Source organism: Littorina saxatilis, linkage group LG17, assembly GCF_037325665.1.
Source record: "Littorina saxatilis isolate snail1 linkage group LG17, US_GU_Lsax_2.0, whole genome shotgun sequence".
NCBI classification, from domain to species: domain Eukaryota; kingdom Metazoa; phylum Mollusca; class Gastropoda; order Littorinimorpha; family Littorinidae; genus Littorina; species Littorina saxatilis.
The window spans coordinates 56,509,297-56,535,287 of NC_090261.1; the positions used below are offsets into that span (position 1 = coordinate 56,509,297).

The 25,991-nt window shown below is 46.5% G+C and overlaps 1 protein-coding gene across 1 annotated transcript in view; it reads right to left on the reverse strand.

Annotated features, from left to right (window-relative positions):
* Positions 1-25,991, reverse strand: part of LOC138951717 (tRNA (32-2'-O)-methyltransferase regulator THADA-like) — a 64,536-nt gene that overhangs the window by 29,201 nt on the left and 9,344 nt on the right. The window contains exons 12-24 of the mRNA XM_070323280.1: positions 24,308-24,401; positions 17,264-17,437; positions 16,435-16,599; positions 15,965-16,074; positions 14,529-14,716; positions 13,790-13,863; positions 11,431-11,553; positions 10,801-10,956; positions 8,837-8,973; positions 7,460-7,600; positions 2,585-2,689; positions 1,776-1,886; positions 853-1,096 (exon numbers count right to left, since the gene is read on the reverse strand). Coding sequence (XP_070179381.1) covers positions 853-1,096; positions 1,776-1,886; positions 2,585-2,689; positions 7,460-7,600; positions 8,837-8,973; positions 10,801-10,956; positions 11,431-11,553; positions 13,790-13,863; positions 14,529-14,716; positions 15,965-16,074; positions 16,435-16,599; positions 17,264-17,437; positions 24,308-24,401 — 1,822 coding nt within the window. The remainder of the gene's footprint in view (positions 1-852; positions 1,097-1,775; positions 1,887-2,584; positions 2,690-7,459; positions 7,601-8,836; positions 8,974-10,800; positions 10,957-11,430; positions 11,554-13,789; positions 13,864-14,528; positions 14,717-15,964; positions 16,075-16,434; positions 16,600-17,263; positions 17,438-24,307; positions 24,402-25,991) is intronic.

A 25,991-nucleotide genomic window follows, 5' to 3' on the forward strand; every position in this document is an offset into this window, starting at 1 on the left:
AACAGGTGATAGTCCACACAGAAAAGAAGCCTCTTAGTCCAAAATAATCCGGGAGCGTAGCAGAAACACAGCCGGTCTGACACGCGCGAAAAAAGAAAGAGGACGCGCCACCTACATCCTGTAAGGGGGAAGCACTCGGACAGTGCTTGGGATCCACGGTGGCGCATGGTTATGGGAGATAATTGTACCCACTCAGCGTTTTGTCCAATTTTTTCGGCCTATAATAGATAATGTGCAAGAATAGTACTGTCGAGGTAAGTGTTATATTGACTACAGTGTTTTTTGTATTTTTTTTATTTCTCGCTCTCACGTACACTCACTATTGTTCTTCTGCTAGTACCATGTGTGTTAAGCATGAGCACAAAAAGTTTTATTGGTAACACATTCAGAGAGACCCACAAAGAAACAACATGTAACGGACACATTTACTATAAACTCCTAATTTTATTGACTCTATGACAGGAAAGCTAAATAAACGGCAACGGTTGAATGTTTATCCCGCCCACTGCCACTTGAAGCATTATGCAAAGTAATACATTGAATTTTATTTGACTAACCTTAGACTGAAATGGACATACCTAATGCTACATTTCTATGTATAAAATACCTTCCATGAATTCCATTTCACAGTTATCACAAACACATGAAAACGTATTTTCAACATATACCTTTACTTATTTGTTTTCTCTTACTTTGATTCCCCCCCCCCCCCACAAAAAAAAGTATGCATGTGCATCTATGCAATGGTGGAAAATGCACAACAGCTTTTAAAATCAAGAGCCACAAATTTAAGTCTGCCAAGTTTACATTTCAACTAAGGACAACAATCCAAACTCAAGGACTTTCACTCACTGACAAGCTGGGTGGCAGCATTTCTCAGAGCCCAGGATGATGACTCAAAGCTTCTGATGACCAGCTGTGTCATGTTGCCAAGGTGACTCAGCAGATCTCTCGACAGGCTGGCGTCGCTGAAAACTGCCTTCAGGATGTTGAGTGCATGCACAGGAGCCTCATCCTGAGTCTGGTCTGACTCATTCCTGTGAGGTCTGCTCGCAATGCTGTACAGCCTTGTTACTGTTTCTAGCAGCAGCTTGTTCTGGAGATTTAAAAACAAAACAAGAATACTGTGTGAAGACAGTGTTTTGTCTTGGATTAAACATTCAAATAACTAACCTTTCTTGAAAATCTTAAACAAATGATGCAGAGTGTTATTTTAAGATCTAAGAAAGAAAGGGAAGTAAGCGCTCTAAATGCATACAACATGTGCAATAAAGTATGTGAGTGAGAGTTATCCAGAACCTTTCTCGTTTTTCAGCCACCACCGCTGCTACACCATGTGTTGTAACTCACCTGACTCACAGACTGCTACACCATGTGTTGTAACTCATCTGACTCACAGACTGCTACACCATGTGTTGTAACTCACCTGACTCACAGACTGCTACACCATGTGTTGTAACTCACCTGACTCACAGACTGCTACACCATGTGTTGTAACTCATCTGACTCACAGACTGCTACACCATGTGTTGTAACTCACCTGACTCACAGACTGCTACACCATGTGTTGTAACTCATCTGACTCACAGACTGCTACACCATGTGTTGTAACTCACCTGACTCACAGACTGCTAATGCAAACACTGTTAGCTCAGGCAGCTTCTGATGGCAGGCTCATTTTACAATTGTTTTCTTGTTGGAAAGTTAATATATTGTGACAGTTAATATATCCATTCATTTTGTTTCAACATTTACAACTGTGATAATGTACTTACCAACTTGCATCTTTTTTCGGCTTGAGCAATGGTCTGAACGATGATTGGAAGACCAGCCGACCTCCTCGTCACGGATGAGGTCATCTGATCCTTCTCAAGGTTTGATAGTACCTTATCAAACACAGACAAACAAGAGGCGAAGCCATCAAGGCTCACGTAAGAAATCGACAAACAGTAACACAAACTCAATCACTCCGTCACACATACACACACACACACACACACACACACACACACACACACACACACACACATACACACACACACACACAGAGAAAGAGCATAGGTGAAACTGTGCAAGAAAGCGAGACACTAGATCTAGATCTGTCTGTCTGCATGTAGCCTACTTACAGGGACACGACTGCCAACTAGTCTCGGCCCGCTCAAAATAATAATGACCGAGAGTTTCAGTACTTCCTTCGCGTGACGTCTAACCCTCTTACGTCATAATGTGACGTCAATGTAATGTGACGTCTTCAAATGTTGTCAATGTAATGTGACGTCTTCAAATGTTAGAGTTTCTACCACAGACATACACACGCACGCACGCACGCACATACGCACATACGCACGCACGCACGCACGCACAGACAGACAAAGTTACGATCGCATAGGCTACACTTACGTAAGCCAATAAACTATCAACAACAATAAAACCCACACCTTCCTCCAATGCAACTAATGATTCCACTTTCATCTCAACATAACAATGCCAATCGCACACACACAAACAAATAATAACACTATGTTACTGCTGTAGCTCTGGACACCAAACTTCAGATCTCCTTCTCACAACAAATGGACATTACCTGGTTGAGAATGTTGGCTGGCACAGAAGAAAGATTGGAATCACCACAGAGCATCAGGGATGTACAGAACTGCAGGAATCCATTTCTACAGCCTTCTATTGCACCCTGCAGAGTAAAGAATTGTTTCGATGTATATGTACTCACAAAAGCGGCCAGATTGTCTGTGTTTCCTCTGAAAGTCATATTGCTCTAACAGTGATTGCCTTTGGTATTTGGCAAACTGGTATGAACTAAAAGGCAAGAGGAATCACAGCATCTAACCAAAGCAAATTTTAATGACAGCACAATTGCATTATTTTTGACATGAAAAAAATGCAAGATTCAATCAAAACCAATAGGTCTGACTGCATGGTTAGCAATTTCTTTTTTTATATTTTGACATTTTACCAAAAAAACGCAAAAATATGAAGCATGCACAAAGTTGTGTTCGACTCAAGCTATAAACTTCTGATGATTTATAAAAATCTCCATCAAACATACACTAAAGTTACAATCAGTCTTATGCATATGTAATCTGGGACAGGCTGATCTTTCTTAACCCAGTGTGGGAAATTCAGTGGGGCGACCACCCCCAACCCAGCGCGTCCCCGGGTGGCGGATAGGGGAACGGTCTTCAGATATGGAGATCAGCCGCTTGCGGCCGCGGACCAAACTGGCTCCGGGTGGGATCCCGGAAAATCCTCCCCCCTGTGCTCTCAGGGTAGGACGTACGGGCCATGAGCTAAGGGTGAGGTAACCCCGACAGAAAACCCCGAATGCTGAAGACGGAGGACCCGGGCCGCACGGCGCATTCTAACAAACCACGGGTACACGCACTTACGCAAATGATGACACAATCAACCAGCACAGATGGAAATGGCGCTCGCCCATTGAGGACCCCCCAGGGTGGAGCAGCGTCGGGTCCCATGCCTCAAAGGGACCCAGCCCCAACTACTGGAGGTCCCTCCCGTCCGTCTTGTCACGCCAGGGGACGCGGGAGGAAAGTGACTGGCACCACCACAACCAGGAAGAAACCCAGTCAGCAGCGACCTTTTCAGGTCATGCACTGGAACGCAGAAAGTATCCTGAACAAGAAGACAGAGTTGGAGCATATCCTGCATGAGAAGAACATCAACATCTGCTGTATTCAGGAGACGCACCTGACACCCCAAAAGTCCTTCAAAGTGAGAGGCTACCAATGCCTTAGGTCCGACAGAACAGACCGAAGCAAAGGAGGAATCCTGACCCTCATCAGGAACAACATCAATGCCTGTTTGATAGAAACGCACATGGAGGACTCCGAATATCAGGTGATTCGAATCCAGACGAAGACATCAGAATTCCATCTTGTCAACTTCTACTGCCCCAATGATAGACACCTCGCCCTTGACACGATCCCCGCAAAGGCCTCCAACTTCATCGTGGTGGGTGACTTCAACAGTCATTCACAGAGTTGGGGATATGACCACCTGGATCGGAGAGGAGAAGAGGTGGAGAACTGGCAGGACGACAAAGGTCTCATCCTTTTGAACAGTCCCTTTGACTGCCCTACATTCTACTCCAGAAGATGGCACACTACATCAACTCCTGACCTAGCCTTCTGCACGGAAGACATGCACCAGCTAACCAGCAGAGAGGTCGGAGAACAGCTAGGTGGAAGTGACCATCGGCCAGTCTTTTTGACCCTGGGCATGGAGTCCTGCACTGAAGCTTCCTTCCCACGGTGGAACTACAAAAGAGCGAACTGGTTCCTCTTTAGACACCGCACCAGCGAACTCACCAAAGACATCAGAGTCGAGGGTCGAGACATCAACATGGTGGCGAAGGACTTCAACATGAGCATCCTCAGAGCAGCGCGTGAGTCCATTCCCAGGGGTGCCAGGAGAGACTATAAGCCCTACTGGAGCAATGAATTGCAGGAACTGGATAATGATCTGGCAGACGCCAGAAGGGAAGCAGAAGTCAACCCGTCACAAAACAATAACATCCGCCTCCAGGAAGCCAAAGCCAAATTTCTCAAAAAGAAGCTACAGGCAAGACGGAGAAGCTGGCAAGAGAAAACAAGCTCTCTGAACCTTGAGAAGGATGGCAGAAAGCTCTGGAGGCTCACCAAGCAGTTGAATGATGAGAACACCAGCAGAGGAAAGATCACATTAGAAGAGAATGGGAAGGTGCTAACTGGAAAGCATGCTGCCAACCAATTTGCTGAAAGCTATGCAGCTGAGAGCAACCTCCATGTTAGCCCCGAGAAACAGAGAGAAGCAAGAAGAGAGAAAAGAGAGAGACCTGCCAGACAGTCGACAGTGGACGCCATGAGTCAACCACTCACACTCCACGAGCTGCACTCAGCTCTGAAAAAGTCAAAGGCGAAGAAGTCCCCTGGCCCAGACGGCATCACCAACGAGATGCTAACCCACCTTGGTAGTGCAGCAGAGAACAAGCTACTCGAGGTCTTCAACAGCAGCTGGCAAGAAGGATCGCTACCACAACTCTGGCGAGAAGCGATCATGATCCCCATCTTAAAAAAAGGGAAGGATCCAAAGAAGGCCACCAGCTATCGCCCAATCAGCCTCACCAGCTGTGTTGTGAAGACCCTGGAGAGAATTGTGAACGAGCGCCTCAGGTGGTACCTGGAATCCAGGAACCTCCTCGCCCCTGAACAAGCTGGATTCCGACAGTTCCGCAGCACTGAAGATCAGGTCACTTACCTGGCGCAAGAAGTTGAAGATGCCTTTCAGGAACAGAAGCTGGTCTTCGTCACCTGGATAGATCTTCAGAAGGCCTTTGACAAGGTCTGGAAAGATGGACTCCTTGTAAAACTGCTGAGGAAAGGCGTGTCCAGCAACATGTACCAGTGGATTCGCTCTTACCTCTATAACCGCAGGGCAAGAGTTAACGTCGACCAGACCAAAAGCAAGAAGTTCCTCCTTCGTCATGGCGTCCCTCAGGGCGGAGTCCTCTCCCCCACACTCTTCCTTCTCTTCATCGACGATCTGGTGTCTGAGATGCCCAAGGGGATCAAAGCTGCTCTCTACGCAGACGACCTTGTGATCTGGTGCAAGGAGGAGCACGCAAGTACTGCCACCTACAGAATGCAGCAAGCGGCAGATAGGCTGAACGCATGGGCAGAAGATTGGTGCGTCTCCATCAACAAGGAGAAATCCTCCACCACCCTATTCACACTGTCGCCAAAGCAGAAAGCCGGAACCATTAGGCTTGGTGGAACTCCTCTGAGAGAGGATGAAGAAGCAACGTACCTTGGTGTCACCTTTGATAGACGGCAGACCTGGAAACCACACATTGCACAGGCAGAGACGAAGGCCCGGCGCAAGCTAGCCATACTCAGGAAGCTGGCAGGTACCACCTGGGGAGCGAACGAGAAGATACTGAAGACAGTATACCAGGGAACAATCAGACCCCACCTCGAGTACGGCTCCACAGCGTGGTCAACCTCAGCCAAGACAAACCTGCAGACCCTTGACCGTGTGCAAAACCAGGCCCTCCGACTCATCACCGGTGCAATGAAATCCACGCCCATCAAGGAAATGGAGAAGCTTACCACCATCCAACCCCTCTGTCAGAGAAGAGAAGCCAAGACTATGGTACAGGCCGAGAAGCTCAAGTGCCTACCCGACCACCCCATGAAGCACAGACTGAGCAACCTCACCAAGAACCGGCTTAAACGGAGCAGTTTTGTACACGAGAGCAAGAGACTTTCTCGACAGTACAGGGAAGTCCTTCCACAGAACACTCTACCTCTGACTCAAGAAGAAGAGGAAACCCCCAAGGCAACAGAGAAACCAGGCATCCAGATCTGCACCAGTGTTCCACATGTTACCTCAGGAGAAGATCAGAATGACACAGCTCGACAGGCACTCACCTTAGCCCTGATCGACGAACAGTACCCAAAAGAGGCGTGGATCCATGTATACACCGATGGATCAGCAACTAACGCCGTGCTCAATGGAGGTGCAGGCATTCTCATCCAGTTCCCTGGGGGACATACAGCTACATCCAGCGTTGCCACTGGCAAACACTGCACAAACTATAAAGCAGAAGCAGAAGCTCTCATGCAGGCCGCCTCCTTCGTTCAGGACTCCGCAGACCCTTGCTACCAAGTTGTTTTCCTCTCGGACGCCCTTTCAGTCCTTCAGGCCCTAGAGAACGACAAACTCCCACAGCTGGCCAAAGCATTACAGATGGTCAGACAAACCAGAAGAGTTGTCCTCCAGTGGATACCAGCACACTGTGGGATACCAGGAAATGAAAGGGCAGATGAGCTGGCAAAAGAAGGAGCCGTGGAAGACCAACCTGAAAACAGTGTCAGCTTTAGTGAGCAGAAGACAATCATCAAAGCATTGATGAGGCCAAGGACAAACAGAGATGACTACCACACAATGTCCAGAGAGCAGCAAGTCAACCTCATCAGGCTGCGTACTGGCCACAACAGGCTCAATGCTCACATGAACCGAAAGTTCAAACTGGCGCCATCACCAACCTGTGCCTGCGGTCAAGAGGACCAAACAGCGGAACACATCTTACAGCGATGTCCCTTACTAGATGAGGAACGAAAAGAAGTGTGGCCGTCACCAACTCCCTTGCAGACCAAACTATACGGCAGTCGACAGGAGTTGGAGAAAACGACAACATTTATCACCAGTGCTGGACTGATTGTGTAACCTCTGCGAACGCCAAGAAGAAGAAGATGCATATGTAATCATCCACATTTACTGAAAAAAAAGAGAAGAAAAACAACCAACCAATCCACAATCATCTTCGGTCAGTGTAACTTTCTTGGTCTGATGTATTTGTACACTCTCTTCAAGTAACAGTTCCACAGATCAAGCCCACTAATATTTGAAATAAAAATATAACAGAAGAAACAAGTTTACCGACCCTGTGACGACAATGTGTCAGCACTCTGATGAAGGTTTCCCCAACACTTTCAATGACATCTGATGACAACAGGCTGACATCTTTCCCCTGGTCTGGCTTGTTTGCTAGTGCCACCGCCACACCAAGACATGTGCAGCTTTCCTGTGATGAAAAATAAAACACGAACAAAATGTCTATAATATTCACAGTAACACCATATTCCATCACTGTTTTTACTCCTTACATTTTCCCCTCTCATGTATTTCCTGGTAGCTCAAATGGTAGAGCACTGGACTTGTGATCGGAAGGTCGCAAGTTCGAATTCGGGCCGGGACGGACACGGGTCAACTTTATGTGCAGACCCAGAGACGGAAGCCATGTCCCACCCCCGTGTCATCACAATGGCACGTAAAAGACCTTGGTCATTCTGCCATAAGTGCAGGTGGCTGAATACACCTAAACACGCAGACACCTGGGTAGCGCGACTCTGTTGCTGCTAGCTTTCCACTGGGAGGAAGCGACCCGAATTTCCCAGCGATGGGACAATAAAGTCATGGAAATGAAATGAAATGGAAATGAAATGGAAATATTCCATCACTGTTTTTACTCCTTACATTTTCCCCTCTCCTGTATTTCCTACTACAGTCAAACCTGCCCTGGAGACCATCTGTCAATAAAGACCACCTGCCCATTAAGACCACCCCAAAGGATTCCCGACGGTCTTTACGACTATATAAATCACCTGTCTAAAGAGACCACCTGTCTCAAGAGACCACTTTTGCTCAGTCCCTTCGGTGGTCTCTTTAGACAGGTTCGAGTGTATTATAATTTGTTTGTTTGTTGTTTGCTTTTCTATCTGTTTACCTTGGCTATTGATCTATTAACCTCTGATTTTCTATTGTTTTTTAACCAAATTACCAAGGAAACAAATTAAAACAAACAGTGACGGGCGCAGTGGCGCAGTGGTAAGACGTCGGCCTCCTAATCGGGAGGTCGTGAGTTCGAATCCCGGTCGCTGCCGCCTGGTGGGTTAAGAGTGGAGATTTTTCCGATCTCCCAGGTCAACTTATGTGCAGACCTGCTTGGTGACTTAACCCCCTTCGTGTGTACACGCAAGCACAAGACCAAGTGCGCACGGAAAAGATCCTGTAATCCATGTCAGAGTTCGGTGGGTTATGGAAACACGAAAATACTCAGCATGCCTACTCAACGAAAGCGGAGTGAAGCTGACTATGCTCTCAGAGCATAGTGTGGGGAACCCAAATGGGCAAACGAGCTCACACGTAACCAGAAAATTCTGGAACGCTCAAGAAGAAGAAAAAACCAAACACTACATCTGTGGATCTAAGCAAAAAGCATCTCAACAATTTAGGCATGCACACATACACATTCACACACCTTCAAGTTATTCCAACACCACGAGAGAAGCAGCTGAAATTCTGGAGAGATCGATGATGTCACTTCCTGTTCTGCGGAACCCTCTCCAATTAACTGTTCCAGTGCCACACCCATCGCTTCAAACGAGGGACAGTTGCCTGAAAAGATGAACAGTAATTAAAGGCACAGTCCTTCCAATGTAAGCTTAACGATTCAGTTCATCCTCTCAGAACTGGATCTTACATGGAACACACACCAACAGTCACAGAATGGATGCTTTGTGTGCAGAAGCTCTTACAACAGCAAAAATCACAACAAAATGAACAAAGTTGTAGTTTAAGTGTACAGGTTGACTAGAAATCAGCTGAACATTAGGCCCCCCCCCAAAAAGTCTGTTTACGGTAACATAGGCAAAATAAATAGGGTCGGTAGGTCGGTATTTTTTTTCTCTCCCAAAAAACATATCTTAAAGACTTTTTTAAAATTTTTTAAATTTTTTTACATTTATTTTTTTTAAATTTTTTTTTCCCCCAAATGCCAAAAAAAAGTCTAGGGTCGCGCAAAAAAATAGGGTCGGTCGGGATACCGTAAACAGACTATTTTTAGCACTGTTTTATCATTCCCATAACTAAAACACAGAAATACAAAAACATGCATTGTCAGTGGTTGATTTTTTCCATAAGGTTCAATAAACAATATTCAAAACAAAAAGAAAACAAGAGGCGAAGCCTTCAAGGCTCCCGTAAGAAATCGACAAACAGTAACACAAACTCAATCACTCCGTCACACATACACACACACAGTAAGCATAGACACGGTGCAAGAGTGGGAGACGCTAGATCTAGATCTGTCTGTCTGTAGCCTACTTACGGGGACACGACTGCCACTGAGATCGACACTGCCCTTTCGACAGCGCTTCCTCGCACAGACACTGAAAACACTCTGTGCAGATGAACCTGTAGGAAATCTCCTTTGGTATCTTCTTTATCTATTTTTTCTGGAGCCGCTACGAAACCGAACAATGTGAAATCGTCTTCCCCGAATCGGCGAATGCAGCTCGGTTAGAACTGAGAAGTGAATCTATACCACAATCCTTCACGCGATCTGACCTAACCTTGACCCCTGACCTGGTCTACATACCACACACAACACAAACCAGTCACCTGTTTTTACCCCCCCCCCCCCCCCAAAACCCACCACCACCCGTTTTCTTTGGATACACACTTTATCTACATACGTGCCGACGAAATGTTGATCATTGCTTCAATACTTTGAAGCTGTTGCTTGGATAATAACCCGGTAAAATTAGTATTTCGGTGTTCAGTCAAATGTTAAAGTTTCTATCACACACGCACGCACGCACAGACAGACAAAAGTTAGCATCGCATAGGCTACACTTACGTGAGCCAACAAAGAAGAAAAAAGCTTACAACTAGCAACCAATGTTGCCATTTCCACAAACCAGCAAACAACAGAGTTGGCTGGTACCACCAACAGCTCGCCAAAAAACACTGAAGTTACTTTCCCCAGAATGCAAATACATCAATCAATGAGGCTTATATCGCGCATATTCCGTGGGTACAGTTCTAGGCGCTCTGCAGTGATGCCGTGTGAGATGAAATTTTATACGGCCAGTAGATTGCAGCCATGTTGGCGCATATTTACCTTTCACGGCCTTATTCCAAGTCACACGGGTATGGTAGACAATTATTAACTGTGCCTAAGCAATTTTGCCAGGAAAGACCCTTTTGTCAATCGTGGGATCTTTAATGTGCACACCCAATGTAGTGTACACGGGGGGTGGTTCGGACACCGAAGAGAGTCTGCACACAAAGTTGACTCTGTGAAATAAATTTCCGCCGAACCTGGGATCGAACTCGCGCTGACAGCGGCCAACTGAATACAAATCCAGCGCGCTACCAACTGAGCTATATCCCCAATACATGTAATGAATATTCTTTTAGAATGTAGAAAGATGCACAAACCTGTCTGTCCTCCAGCCAGAATGTTCAACACCAGAGTGACAGTGGAAGAGCTGAGTGCAATCGTTTTCAGCAGGATTTTCTGCCAGTCTTCTGAAACCAGCACCCTAGGTGAATCTCCTTCCAAGCTCAGACACTCACAAAGAGCCTGGAGCACACCTGCGAGAAAAAGAATTTCTTTGTATATAAAGAAAGAATTGTGATAAACAAAGGGGAGAAAGCTCTAAATGCATACAACATGTGTAATAGAGTAAGTGAGAGTTATTCGGAACCCGTCTCCTGGCACCTGAGAGAATAACAAGCATTGAAATGAACAAGCGACTTTCATCATCTTTTTTGAAGTTTTATAAAGAAAAGAAGTTTTAACACTGAACTTGGCACCGGAGTAGCTATTTCAAAAAGCAGATGCCTCACCACAAGAGAGAAAGAATAAGATAATCACACAGAAAGATGAAAAGAAATAACAATACACATTTTACAGTGAAAAGCTTACAACAAGCATTCATATACACGTTTCCACAGCAGATGGATGAACTCATGTGCTTTTTAACATCGAAACATAAATACAATAGCGTGATACAAAGCCGTGTACAGATACAGAGCCGTGTAAATTCAAAATAAAGATCAACATACCATAAGTGGGGTTGCACTTTGACGCAAACAATGCATCCTTCTCTGCTGCTTTGAGTGACATTTCTATTCTCCCAAGGAGTACATTGTTGAAGAACGCAGCGCACGCTTCACTGTTCACTTCTCCTGAGGAATTGAATTGAATTGAATTGAATTGAAATTTATTTTACGAGGGTGACAGAATAAGCAATGTATACATGCTTTTTTTCATCCGGCCCTCGCCCATTGAGGGGTAACAAACAAGAAGAAATAAAAGATAAGTTTAACTATAGTACAAATGACATCTTTACCATAATTAACATGTCATGCAACCAATAAGACATTTTAAAATGCATTGTGATTCTTTAGCAATGCTTGAAAATTATATATAACAGAGAAATATGTGTTTGTATAAAAAAAAATTGAAAAAATAAAAAAATAAAAAAATATCCTTCATGAATTATATATAATCATGTTTTTCAATATAATCAGAGAGTACAGTTATATTTTGCCAGCTGCTTGATAATATTTCTTATAAGTTTTGTAAAAGAAACAGCATGTAATATTCCTTGAATGATGTTTCATGAATTCGTAATTTAATTATATTTGGAATGGCGTTCCACATGCTCCAGAATATGATAGACTCGACTTGTACAGGTCAATTCTTGGAGTTGTGGTAATTAATTTGTTACATTTTCTATAATGATTTATTTTGAAATTTGAGGCAATGAGTGTAGGTGCATTCCCTGACATAATTCTATACATCATCACACCTTTGTATGCAAATCTATCTTTGATAGGAAGAATTTGCAATCGTTTATCAGTCATGGAAAGAGATGTATTTTTTAAAATAATTAATTTAACAGCTCGTCTATGTAAACTGCACAAGTGTTTCAAAGTATTTGCACTTGCAGAGTCCCACACTGTGGAAGCATAGTCAATAGCTGACTGAATACAGTAGTCCCTTCCATTTCCGGCCCTTTCGTGGGCGTGAACCTGCCTGGAGCGGCCAGCTTTCCCATGACTAATGAGTTTTCCTTCTATAATTGACTCTTAATGGCCGTTAACCTGTCTGACGCGGTCAACGGTCACTGATTTTTGCCCTAAGGTGCCCCTCTTACTCGACAGGAGCGGCCACTTAACGGCCACTTGTCACTTTCGCGGGCGAGCGCCTGTGGCTCTCCCCGCCCACCCACCTCCCACCTGCTATCTGGCCGTTAGAAATCAGCACCTGTCCACTTTCTATAACTGTTAACACATGTATCGCCTGTTAATAAAGCTGACGAGTCAAACTCAAGATTGTTTTTGTTTACATTGGAGTGTGAGCGATCGCTGCGTGTTTGTGTTTGTTTGTTTCGTGAATGAAGACGTGAGTGATTGTTGAGTGATTATTTGAAGCCTTTGCAAGCCCGTCAAGAATTTGTTCAGTCAGTCAGTCAGTCTTTCAGAATGGCAACACAAACTCCAACAAAGAAAAGACTGGTGCTGACTTTAGAGCAAAGAGTGAAGGTTATTAAGGCAGCAGAGAATACTTACGCATGCGCAAACTGTAAATACAGACATGCGCATACATGTACATTTACGGCAGTCACTTCCGGATCGATCACAGCTGATGTGAGTTTGAAACACTTGTTTATCTGACACTCAAATACATATATAATAATCCAAACAACACACATAGAAACATACGAAACAATAGCTTAGCCAGGACGATCGAGTTAAACACGCAAATAATTAAGATGTATAAACAAAAGCAAAACTAACAGAGACAATGAATCGGCGGCTCGTGGATGATCGCTTTCTTTTCTTCATGAAAACTTGATCGTGTTTTTGGGGTTTTTTTTGGAGGAGGAGGGGGCCTGTAATGAACGGCCACCTGATATTTGCGGTCACCTTTGCAATGACTAATGGGTGACCGGATATGGCAGGTACTACTGTATGTGCCTGAAAAAACAGAAGGTCTAGAAAATGTTTGATTTTTGATAACTGAAATATTTTGTTGGATGTGTTTTTACAAAGTGTATCTACATGTTTTGACCAAGACAGGTTATTGTCAATAGTTATTCCCAAGACTTTATGGTTATCAACTTCGGTAACATCTTGATTGCGTATTAGCAATGTCGGAAATCCAGATGTTAGATTTTGTCTTTTTTGCCTCGTGGTAAGTAGCATGCATTTAGTTTTATTTGGATTCAGTGACATATGGTTTAATTCTGACCATTCAAGTAATCGATCAATGTTTTCTTGGAGGATATTTGCTAGTTTAATAAGATCTTGGTGACTAGAATGAATTGTAGTATCATCTGCAAATAGTTCACACATGCATTTTACAAATAGAGGTAGGTCGTTTATATAGAAAATAGTAATGGACCAAGAATAGAACCTTGTGGTAGCTGTTGCTCATCCTCAGTTTCATCTCCAACACAATGAAAGTGGTAGTTTTGATCTCTGACAAACCTGAAAATTAATAAAACTTTTGTTTACTCTGATATTAAAAAAAATGGAAGAAAAATTGACCAAAGTTAAAAATGGGTAACAAAACAGTGCGTTTGTTCAATCAATCAATCAATATGAGGCTTATATCGCGCGTATTCCGTGGGTACAGTTCTAAGCGCAGGGATTTATTTTATTTTTTTATTTTTTTTTTATTTCATTTTTTTAAATGCAATTTATATCGCGCACATATTCAAGGCGCAGGGATTTATTTATGCCGTGTGAGATGGAATTTTTTTTTTGACAATACATCACGCATTCACATCGGCCAGCAGATCGCAGCCATTTCGGCGCATATCCTACTTTTTACGGCCTATTATTCCAAGTCACACGGGTATTTTGGCGGACATTTTTATCTATGCCTGTACAATTTTGCCAGGAAAGACCCTTTTGTCAATCGTGGGATCTTTAACGTGCACACCCCAATGTAGTGTACATTGTTGAACTGTATGTATGCGGAATATGTGTTTGTCTACAAAATATGTACATGTATGTGACCTGGCCACTTTGAACATTCTTGTTAACTTCTACAAACTAGTCTACCAACCAGTGAGAAACACTCATTCAACATCAATTCATTCAGCTTGCAATATAACTCCTTATTATCAAAATGCCATTTCCAAACTTACTTTTGGTAGACGAGTTTTATCAGCTGGGAACCACTGCTGTTTTCATACGCTCTTGGACTCTTGCACAAGTCCAGACCATGACACAGCAAATGCAGAGCGAGATCATAGCTTGATGAGGTAGCTGTGGATGAACCTTCTGGAGTCCATGGAAAATATTTGCTCAGTATGTGCCGTGCTGACGCTTGGATCTATTTTAACAGATAATCACAGCATGAACAAAAATATGCAAACAGTATATCTTGAAGGAAACAGTCTGTTAGCTATTGGCTTTATATACTCTACATTCAACTTTGAGGGTATGATATCTGGCATCTGTTCCATCTGAAAACAACACGACATTCGTGCACATACATGCACACATTCTCTGTCTCACTCCACCTACCTATCTTAAACAAACACAAAGACATGGACATATGCACAGACACACAAAGAGACATACAAGGCACAGGCACATGATGCACAGACACACAAGTGCAAGAAATTAAAAACTTGGCAAATCATTGCATATTAATCATCTAACACAGAAAACAGAATAGCAGGTTCAAGTTCTCTGGATAAACACAAAAGTGTCTGTATATGTACAGTGGAACCACCCTTTTAACCCCTTCACTGCCACAGTATAACAGCATTTTCAACACGTGGTAGCAACTTTAGCAACTTATCCGAACGGTCTATGGGAAAGAACTGTGTTTAGAACCCCTACAAGTTGTTGGACAGTGGTTACCTCCCATTTAGTTTTCAGAAATGTCCTGAAATGTTGTTGACACAAATCCCACGTATGATTATGGGCGTACGACAAACTGAAAATGCAAGAGGCGAAGCCTTCAAGGCTCACGTAAGAAATAGACAAACAGTAACACAAACTCAATCACTCCGTCACATACACACACACACACAGTAAGCATAGGTGACACTGTGCAAGAAAGAGAGACACTAGATCTAGATCTGTCTGTCTGCATGTAGCCTACTTACAGGGACAGGACTGCCAACTAGTCTCGGCCCGCTCAAAATAACAATGACCGAGACTTTCAATAATTCCTTCGCGTGACGTCTAACCCTCTTACGCCATAATGTGACGTCTTCAAATGACGAAATGTTAAAGTTTCTACCACAGACATACACACGCACACACACACACACACACACACGCACGCACAGACAGACAAAGTTACGATCGCATAGGCTACACTTACCTGAGCCAATGACCACGTATTACATACAGGGTGGGCAGTGAAGGGGTTAAGACCCTCAATTTAAGACTTCCCGCTTTTTAAGACCTTGATTTTTCAGACTTTCTGTTCATAACCTCTGTAAAATTACCCCCATATTAAGACTCACTCCTTTTTAAGACCTGAAGAAATCTGAGAAAAATCTGGTCTTAAAAAGGAGTCAGGTTCTCTGGATAAACACACAAAAGTGTCTGCACATGTCCTTACCTCATCAGCACCATCAGCGATGCAGTGCAAAAGACTGGTTCTGTTGTGTGGTGAGAAGAAATCCCATATGCCTTGATTCTGGGCATACTTTATCAGAGCATCAGCTGGACCTGCACAGGTGAGAGTAAACTTCATGAGAAACTGTGACTTTTAATTCATGCTTTGCAAATTATGCCTCATACCATTTTGAGTGCTGGATAAAGCAGAACTTTTGTCATTTAAAAAATGCATAAAAATGTGTATGTCTGAGAGTGCCTATGTACATGCATGTCTGTGTTTGCGCGTATGTGTATTTGTATGAGTGCTTTGAAGAAAGATGGAGAGACAAAAAAATGAGAGAGAAAGAGGGAGAGGAAGTCATATTTTTATTGTTAACAATCTACTACCTGTCTAATGTAGTCTGCTCAAACATAAAAAGGAACAATATAATAAACCTATACACCAACGTGCACACTCAGATAAAAACTCACTTTGAGCTTTGCCCTTCTTGGCGCCATCCGTCTCCACAAAGATGATATTTTCCAACCAGCCTTGGATGATGTCCAGACATGTTCGCCGGCGCTGGAAGCAGGCTCCAGGGACAACGTTCTTCACCATCAGATTGTACAGCCACTCAATGAACTGCAGGGAAGGGTCTGAAAGACAGACAATCCATTCAAGGAAGAATGAGTTTCACGGAAATAAATAACGCGGGGGGTCCAGGGGGCCGGGATCCCGGGGCCGAGCATTTTGGCCTTGTGAATATGATTTCACCCCCTCTGGTGAAAGATAACTTGTGCATGTAGAGAACCACACTGTTTTGTTCCTCTCACCTGGGTTAAACTATAAAACATCGCAGAGATTTGGATTGCCTGGAAAGAAGAGCAGACAACATATTTTCAATCTGCTGCCAAAAGTAAATTGGATTTTGAAAATCACACCAGCCTGCAGCAAACCAGCTATAACATGTAGACTATTTGTCTTTACATAATGTAAAAATAAAGCACTTCATATTTAAAACTACGAGACCCTGAGATTCCTTTGAAAATAATAATTTTATAAAATGAACATTGTCAACTTGCCAAGGATTTTACTACAATTAAGTATGGTGCCAAAAACAATTTTGCTCTGCTGTATAAAAGATGAACCTGGGATTATGAATACAGATTTGCTTTGCAATGTAAAGTTGAATGTGAGATTATAACAACAAACCAGACTTATACGACAAATCATACTACTGGCGACCGGGGCACTATGGAAGTATAACCTGTGAGTCCTGTTTGCCCGCCACCCACATCTTAGCAGCCAATCAATACTCACCAACAAACTGTGCTCGTGTTTTTTTCTTGAGTGCCGTTGAGCAACTGTCCCTGACACGTACAAACAATTTCTTCAGGCTTGTTAACAGCATCTGGCGGAATGGGGCTGAGTCCATTTTCAAGCAGTAAGGCAATGCTGCTTCCAGGAGCTCAATTTCAACCTCCCCCAAAGGTTCTGAAGACAAAGCAAATGACAAAAATAAACTCAATCCCAATCATTAGAACATTTAATTTGTATTTTTTTTCCTGTTCTCATTGCTAGGTTATCTACTTTAGGTATGGGGAAAACAATGCATTGACCCAAGAGTCTCCTTTGACAAAAAACTATCATAAAATCAAGGTTGTCAACTTTTCCAAGGATTTAACAAGGATTTATGGTGCTCAAAATACTGATTTGCAAACAGCTTTGCTCTAAAATCGAAAATTTTTATCTAAATTTTGATTTGATTAATATACTTACCCGAATCACATGATTTGCATTGACCCACTTCGATGCTTAGGTTATGATAAAAGCTACCCCGTCTAGGTATAAGGGGAGCAACCCCAACTAAAAAAGTGACTGCACCAGTATGACTGGCACCCTGGGTTACGTCCCATGCAGCACACTACGTCATCAATGGTGCTGGTCACATGATACCCCTTCAATCGACTAATAGAACATTAAAATATCGAGCGGGGCAGGAGGGAGGGAATTACTCATGTGATTCGGGTAAGTATATTAATCAAATCAAAATTTAGATAAAAATTTTCGATTATAATTACATATTCTTACTCCGAATCACATGATTTGCAGATAACTCCAACCAGGAGGTGGGTAAGATCAAAAAAGGTTCAAACTCACCATCAATTTCTGGAAATGCACTGGCCCGCTGCCACCAAGGCAGGCAGGGACCTTGATCCATCGTTACAGAGCGAAGCAATGTCTCTCAGATAAAAGCTGATGAATACATCGTCTGATCGCCAATAGGCTGTATTCAAGACTTCGCTCATTCTGTGGGACCGCAAGACGGCCAAGGAAGAGGCCCAAGCCCTTGACTCGTGAGCCCGGGCCGAGCTGAGAGGAAAGGCAGGAAGAGCCCCCCCCCTTTGTGACAGGCTCCACGCATAGGCTTGCTTAATGACGGCCGACGCCCACCTGGCCAAGGTAGTCCTCGATACATCTTTCTCCATGGCAGTGTTTAGTGAAACAAACAAAAGCTTCTGAGAACTCGATCTGACCGCCTGAATACGGGAAAGATACGCCTCAAGGGCCCTAACAGGGCAGTTGACCATATCGGGATCATTCCTAGCCAGAATATGCGAAAGAGGCTTCACCACCACCCGAGGAGAGGGTTGACCTGGTGACTGGTTTTTAGCCAGAAAGCCTACACGAAACCTCAGCGAAACCGAGCCATCGCGTTCCCAAGAAATATCCTGCGGATTGCCCGAAAGGGCGTGCACTTCACTGCCTCTACGGGCAGTTGCAAGAAGCAAGAGAAAAAGAGTCTTGCGCGTAAGATTAGGAAGACTCGCGTTCTCAAGTGGTTCGAAATCGGCAGAGCGAAGAAACTCTAGAACCAGAAACAGATCCCACTTCGGCAGAGCCGAACGCGACTTAACCTCTTCAAGCGAGGCACCCCTAATGACCCCAGCCACTACAGTGCTGAGACTAATCGAATGCCCTATCTGTTTCAGCGTAGAAGAAATCGCGGACCTGCGCACCTTCAAAGAAGAGGAGGAGAGTCCCTGCGAAGACAAATCAGCCAAGTGATTGGCCAAATGCATGGTACGAGGTGCAACCGGATTAACACCGGCAGTCTGGCACCAAGAAACCCATGCCTTCCAATGCGAAGAGTAAACAGTGGAGGTGGATGCTCTGTGAGAGCGCTGAACCAGATGCAAAGTGCGTTCAGACGCTCCAGAACGCTTGAGAGCCGACCTCACAGTCTCCACGCGTGAAGTTTTAGAGACTGTGGGTCCTCGTGAGCGATGCCGCTTCGAGGCTGAACGAGTTCTCCTCTCACTAGCGACAGGGGGATTGGAGGACCGCGAGCCAGTCTCAGAAGGTCCGGGAACCACATCTGAGACGGCCACAGAGGGGCGATCAGCAAGAGAAGAGACGGAGACTCCAATTCCGCCTTCCTGATCACCTGGCCGAGCAGGTTGAAGGGCGGAAAGGCATAAGCCTCCAGGCCCGCCCAAGTCAACTCCAGAGCGTTGGTCTCCCAAGCCTCCGGGTCGGGGAAGGGAGACACAAAAATCGGAAGGCGTCTGGAGAACCTGGTGGCGAAGAGATCCACCTGGGGCTTCGGGACCAGAGCCCAAAGACGGAGAAGCGCTCCGTGTGTGACCGTCCATTCCGATTGCAACACCTTGCTGGAGCGACTGAGCGCATCCGCAAGCGTGTTGAGGCTTCCCGGCAGGTACCGAGCCACAAGAGAGATACGGTGCTGAGTGCACCAAATCAGCAGCTCGCAGGCCCTGCGGGAGAGAGTAGGGGACCGCGAACCCCCCTGCTTGTTCACATAAGCGGCCACTGTCGTATTGTCTGTGAACAGACGGACTCGCTTTGCGGTAAGCGACGGGAGGAACGCAATCAGAGCCAGCCGCACAGCCTCCAACTCCAGAGAGTTGATGTGCCATGCACTCTGTTCCGAAGACCACAGACCGGAGGCCGTGAGCCGGTCCGTGTGCGCTCCCCAACCCAGCAGGGACGCATCTGTAAAGAGGTCCAAGTCGGGAGGGGGAGCGGCGATCGGAACCCCCCTGCAGAGCCAATCCGTGTCCAGCCACGGAAGGGATGCAGCCTGGAACCATTCCCCAAGGGGAACCAGCTCGTTCCAGTCCACCCGAGGAGAGTCCACAAACGGCTTCAGGGCGTGCTGAAGAGGCCGTTTGTGCACCCTCCCCAGTGACACCAGTAGGGCCATTGACTCCATTTGCCCCAGAATGGAGGCCAATGTCCTGAGAGGAGCCTGCAGGAGAGGCAGAGTAGAGCGAATAAGAGCCTGAAGCTTGACCACCCGCTTCAAAGAGGGGTGGACAGTCCAGGAGACCGTGTTGAACACCATACCCAAGTAGGTGAACGTCTGCGACGGTACGAGCTCTGACTTCACCTGGTTGACCGAGAAGCCGAGCAAGCCGGCCTCCCGGAGAACCATCCGGGTGTGCTGCGAACAAACCTCCTCGCTCTGGCCCATGACAAGCCAGTCGTCGAGGTAAGCCCGCAGCCGAACCCCTCGCGACCTCACCAGAGCGCAGACCTGTCTCACCACCATGGTGAAAACCCATGGCGCTAGAGACAGGCCAAAAGGAAGCGCGCGGAACTGGTAGATTTGACCTGCCCACCGGAAACGGAGCCATTTCCGGTCGGCTGGATGCACCAAGATATGGAAGTAGGCATCCGTCAAATCTATGGAGGTCGCCCAGTCTCCTGGGCGGAGCGCGTCTCTGACCGAGGCAGGCGTCTCCATTTTGAACTTGATCGTCCTCAAAAACGTGTTGAGGAACGACAGGTCCAAAACAGGACGCCAAGCCCCCGAGGCCTTGGGGACAGCAAAAAGCCTCCCGTAAAACCCTGGGGAACTGTGGTCCAAGACTGCCTCCACCGCTCCCTTCTCCACCAGCGAGGCAACCTCCGACTGGAGGACGGCCCTTGCCTCCTGAGAGAAGGGGGGCTTGAAGGCTGGAGGAGACCTTGAAAGAGGGGCCTTGTCCTCCAGCCACAGCAAGCGGAACCCCGACTCCACTACCCCCACTATCCATCGGCTGTGAGTAGAGTTCAGCCAATGTGACAGAGCCCTCGAGAGGCCCCCAGCCATCACCAGAGTGGAGGGCTGGGGGGGGGTGAAGTCGGGGCCGCTTCATTGGGGGTGGGGCTTGCCCTTGGGCGCACCCCTCCCCCTGCCCGCCGACGACCTCTTGCCCGAACCGCGGTAAGGGGCATGAGGTCTCTTGCGAGAAGCAGGATGCGCCTGAGCTGGAGCCTTAGTCTGTTGAGACTGAGACTGCTTAGGAGCAGCCTGCTTGGGAGCAGCCTGCTTTTGCTGCTTCAGAGCCTGAAGTGCAAAAGAAGAGAACTGCGAGTCCCTATTCTCCTCAATCTCTTGCTTCCTGGCGTCCACAGCCAGATGGCCAAAGAGAGAGCCTTCAACGAAGGGCGACGCGCGGAGGGAGTTCCTTGTCGACTCGTCAGTGAACTGAGAGTGGGTAAGGAACAAGTCCCTCCTGCACGTTACCGCATAGGCATAGTGCAGGGAGGACAACCGCATGTGCTCTTCGTTCACCCTAGCCAGCATCGAGAGCAGAGACGCGATATCCTCTGCGTCTTGCTCCCCGCTGAGAGTGAAAGGGGCCAACGAAGAGGTAAGGGCCCGCGACAGAGCTCTGATCAGAGTCTCCGAAATGGAACTGAGTTCCAAGAGCTGTCTACCGATTTCCTCCAACGAAGCGAGACTCTGCTCAGAAATGGGCAAACAGGAGTCCCTCCTGAGAGGCTTCGTGAGGAGCGGCAGGAGATCTGGAGTGACCTGCAAAGGTGCACTCGGAAGGGCAAAACGAGACAGCAAGTTCCTGGGGAACTTAGGCAAAGGCAACTTCCTCTGTGCCGCAAGAGGCACGAAAGAGGAAGCCTGCGCCGCAGAAGCAAGATACTCTAATGCCGACTCCGGAGCTGACCCATGGGGAACCAGCAAAGGAACTGAAGGCACAGGAAGTCCACCACCCTGAGAAGTGGACCTCACAAAGAGTCTTGAAAGCTGAAAAGCCACTGAGGGCGATTCGAGAAACCGGAAGTAGCCATCGTCCTGCTTCTCCGACCGGAAGTCAGCTAAAGCTGAGGGACCGGAAGCCGAAGGCTTAACAGACGAAGCAGCTCCCTCCGGAAAGTAGCGGGAGGAGACCTCCGCGGCTGCTTCAAGCGCCGCCTTGAAGTTCGCCGAGACCCCTGGCAGCGAGAATTCGTCGTCAACAGACTGGGAATCTGAAGCGACAAACGAGGGGGGAGGAAAAGAGCCCCCTGACCCCACAAAGGGGCGCTGCGCAAAAAGACCCGAAGGCCGGGGTCCACCCTGCTGAGAGTCGACCCCACCCGCATCCTGGCTAAAAGGAAGCTGAGTGGAGTCGAAGCCAGTAGCAGCAGGGAGAGAGGGATCGGAAGCCGTCACCACCGAAGAGTGCGGAAGCTGCCGACCCCCCTGAGAAAGACCACCTGCATGTCCAAAGGGCAAAGCATGCCCGACATCCCGTGACGATCCCGGGGAACCGTCCGGAAGAGAGCAGGAAAATCCGGCAGGAGCCGGAAGTACAGCTGAACCGGAAGCGCTAAGCTCATCCTGTAGCTGCACATAAGGAGGGCGGGAGCCCGGAAGCCCGTAGGCAAAGTCATGAGTCAGACCGGAAGTGACAGTTGACTGTGCACCGGAAGAATGACCCATGCTGCCGGCCGAGGCCGGAAGGACAGCTGCCGGAAACGACTGCTGTGGTAAAGAGTGGGACGCACCGGAAGTGCCAGCAAGCTGCGCACGAGCGGAAGAACCACTGCTTCCGGCCGGAGCCGAAAGCCCAGCTGTCGCGTACAACTGCTGGTGTAGGGCGGGGTTCGAACCGGACGTGAACACCATCTGCTCACTAGACGGAGAACCCCTACTTCCCGCGAAAGCAGGAAGCCCAGCTGTCGGAACCGACTGCTGGAGTACGGAGAGGTTCAGACCTGACGTGAACACCGTCTGCTCACTAGCAGGAGAACATCCGATTCCGGAAACCGGAAGTGCAGCCGCCGAAAACGGCAGCTGCGAACACCAACCTTGATCAGCCCGTATCCCCGGAGGGAAGCGTACTGTCACACCACCGCAAGCGGCAGGAAACGAGTACCGGGCCGGAAGAGCACGAGGTCCCGGCAGGGACGATCCAGCGGAAGACGGCCCCGGCAAAAAGGAAGCCAGGGAACGAGCGTCACCCACCCCCGGGAGGGGGGCGGAACAGGAAAGGGAGTCCGTCCGTGACATCTCCTGTCGCACCAGACTCCTAATCTCTGGAAGAAGAGACGAAATCAAAGAAGACACCAGAGCGCCGGACTCTGGTGCCGCAACCGACGCAACGCAAACAGCCTTAGGGGCCGAAATAAGCGATTGAGAGCCGGACGGAAGACCGCTCGGAGCAGAAATAGGCACAGAAAATGACACATTGCTCTTAGGATCTGTCACTAAGATAATAGGGTCCTTGCTAGAGGACGCCGACGCGGAGGATTTAGGTTTGCCAGGGCCCTTGCCCTTATCCTCAGGCTTAGAGCCTTTCTTCTTTTCACCATCGGCCATATTAAGACCGAAAAGAAAACACCAACCACAACTGAAAAATAGCAAAGTCACACAGACGCTAACAAAATTCAGAAGCAGAAAGCAAACAATTCAGCACAAACAAAAGCTACCGATAGCAGCTATAAGCAAGCAACAAGCGTTAACAGTCCAGTACACGGACGAAAACAACACAAGCCTGACAACGTGCAAATACAAATGGCGACCGAAAGGAAGCCAACAACTGCCGAAAACTTCAAAGTCCAAAGGACATGCGAAATTCGAGGCAGAAAGAACGAAACAAGTAAGAAAACAAGAACAATCTCACCAGCTGCAAGCCAGCGAAAGAAGACGGGGGGCCAAGGCCGGTGGGTGCCGAAGACACGAAAACAAGCCTTAGCGCTAGCCAAACACAACCGTCACCCTTGAGTGATAGTAGTCGATTGAAGGGGTATCATGTGACCAGCACCATTGATGACGTAGTGTGCTGCATGGGACGTAACCCAGGGTGCCAGTCATACTGGTGCAGTCACTTTTTTAGTTGGGGTTGCTCCCCTTATACCTAGACGGGGTAGCTTTTATCATAACCTAAGCATCGAAGTGGGTCAATGCAAATCATGTGATTCGGAGTAAGAATATGTAATTATAATGTAAAAGTGGAACCTTGGAATACAGCAACAAACCAGACTATATACAAGAAATCTTACCATCTCCATTTCAAAGTGTAATTTTCTAGCACCAGACATAAAAAGTAAACAATAATGCTCCCTACGTACCAGCTTTCTTCTGAGTTGCAGAGAGCAAGGCTAATGCTTCTGCACATATGTCTTCATCATCACTGTAAACTGCTTCCAGCAGCAATATTCTGGGCTGAAAATAAGCAAAAATTAATTTAGTTGCACCACTTCAGAATGAATACAACGTTTATGGCTCTGCTTTGATTACACCATGTGTGTACATGTATTTTTTCCCTGCTCGTAATGTTTCTTCAAAGCATACGTCAAAGTTAAAGGCACAGTCCTTCTCGTGAAAACGATTCGGTTCATCATATCAGATGGGCGGGGATGTAGCTCAGTCGGTAGCGCGCTGGATTTGTATCCAGTTGGCCGCTGTCAGCGTGAGTTCGTCCCCACGTTCGGCGAGAGATTTATTTCTCAGAGTCAACTTTGTGTGCAGACTCTCCTCGGTGTCCGAACACCCCCGTGTGTACTTGCAAGCACAAGACCAAGTGCGCACGAAAAAGATCCTGTAATCCATGTCAGAGTTCGGTGGGTTATAAAAACACGAAAATACCAAGCATGCATCCTCCAAAAGCGGCGTATGGCTGCCTCAATGGTGGGGTAAAAACGGTCATACACGTAAAAGCCGTGGGAGTTTCAGCCCATGAACGAACAAACATCATATCAGATCTGTCCTGGCTTTTGAATGGAAAAAGACCATCCAGACCTGCCTACCCCCAAAATTACAAGGAGTAATGAGCCCAGCCAAAAAGAGTAATCTGGTGGTAGAAAGAGTATTTTTCGTTGTCAAAAGTAACGGCCATCGGTGGGTGTGACTGAACAATGAAAGGAGAACCCAAATAAAGAATATGACACTACCTTGCCTGTAGACATAGTTGAAACGGAGAAATAGTTGTTAATAAAGTCTTGCAGGACACAAACATTCTTCTGCACACTTTCTGTTCATATTCAGTTGCTTCGCAAAAATAAAATGTCATTGATTTTCTCAAATTGTGAAGTCAATCAAAACGACCCTAGAACACAGCACTGGGAAACTACACTGATTGAAAAGATCTAGGATGACGAAAGCAAAATATGTCATGTGGTCACACGAAGATGACCAACAGTGGTTCCTGCAACGTAAAAGATCCAGATCCAGATCTCAAGAAATCAGCCTCGCACATAACCAGCGCTCCACCATTAGTCTAATCAAGAGTTTGCTGAATGAGCATAGAGTTTATTTGGAGGTAGAGGGCTTTTTCAAAGACTTGTAATAGCATGACTTAAATCTGCCAAGTTCTGCTTGGCTGTACTGCCTGGTGCCGAAGGTTCCTGATCTTGATTTCAGGAGGAGCAGACTCTCCAATGTACAAAGCTCGCAAAGCTCGGCGAGAGCCAAAATACGGATCGGATTTATATCGGGACAAAATGCGAAAAATCGTACTTTCGGTTTCTTAAAAATCGTATTTCCATCGCGGAAAGCGTAGCGGCGTAGTTTGGAATAAAAATCGTAGTAAATTACGCCCAAATCGTAAGGGTAGGCAGGTCCGGCCCACCCGCCAACTGGACACATACCAAAACTTAACGTTCTGTGCTTTCTGTGCAGAGTGCGATTTATTTTTATCAATTAAAAATGTAACTGACAGTGACACTGATGTCAATCTGAGAAATTGATTCATCACAAAAATGCCACTCTGTACAGGAGGCAGCCAGGATGTTGAGTTTTGGTGTATGTCCAAAT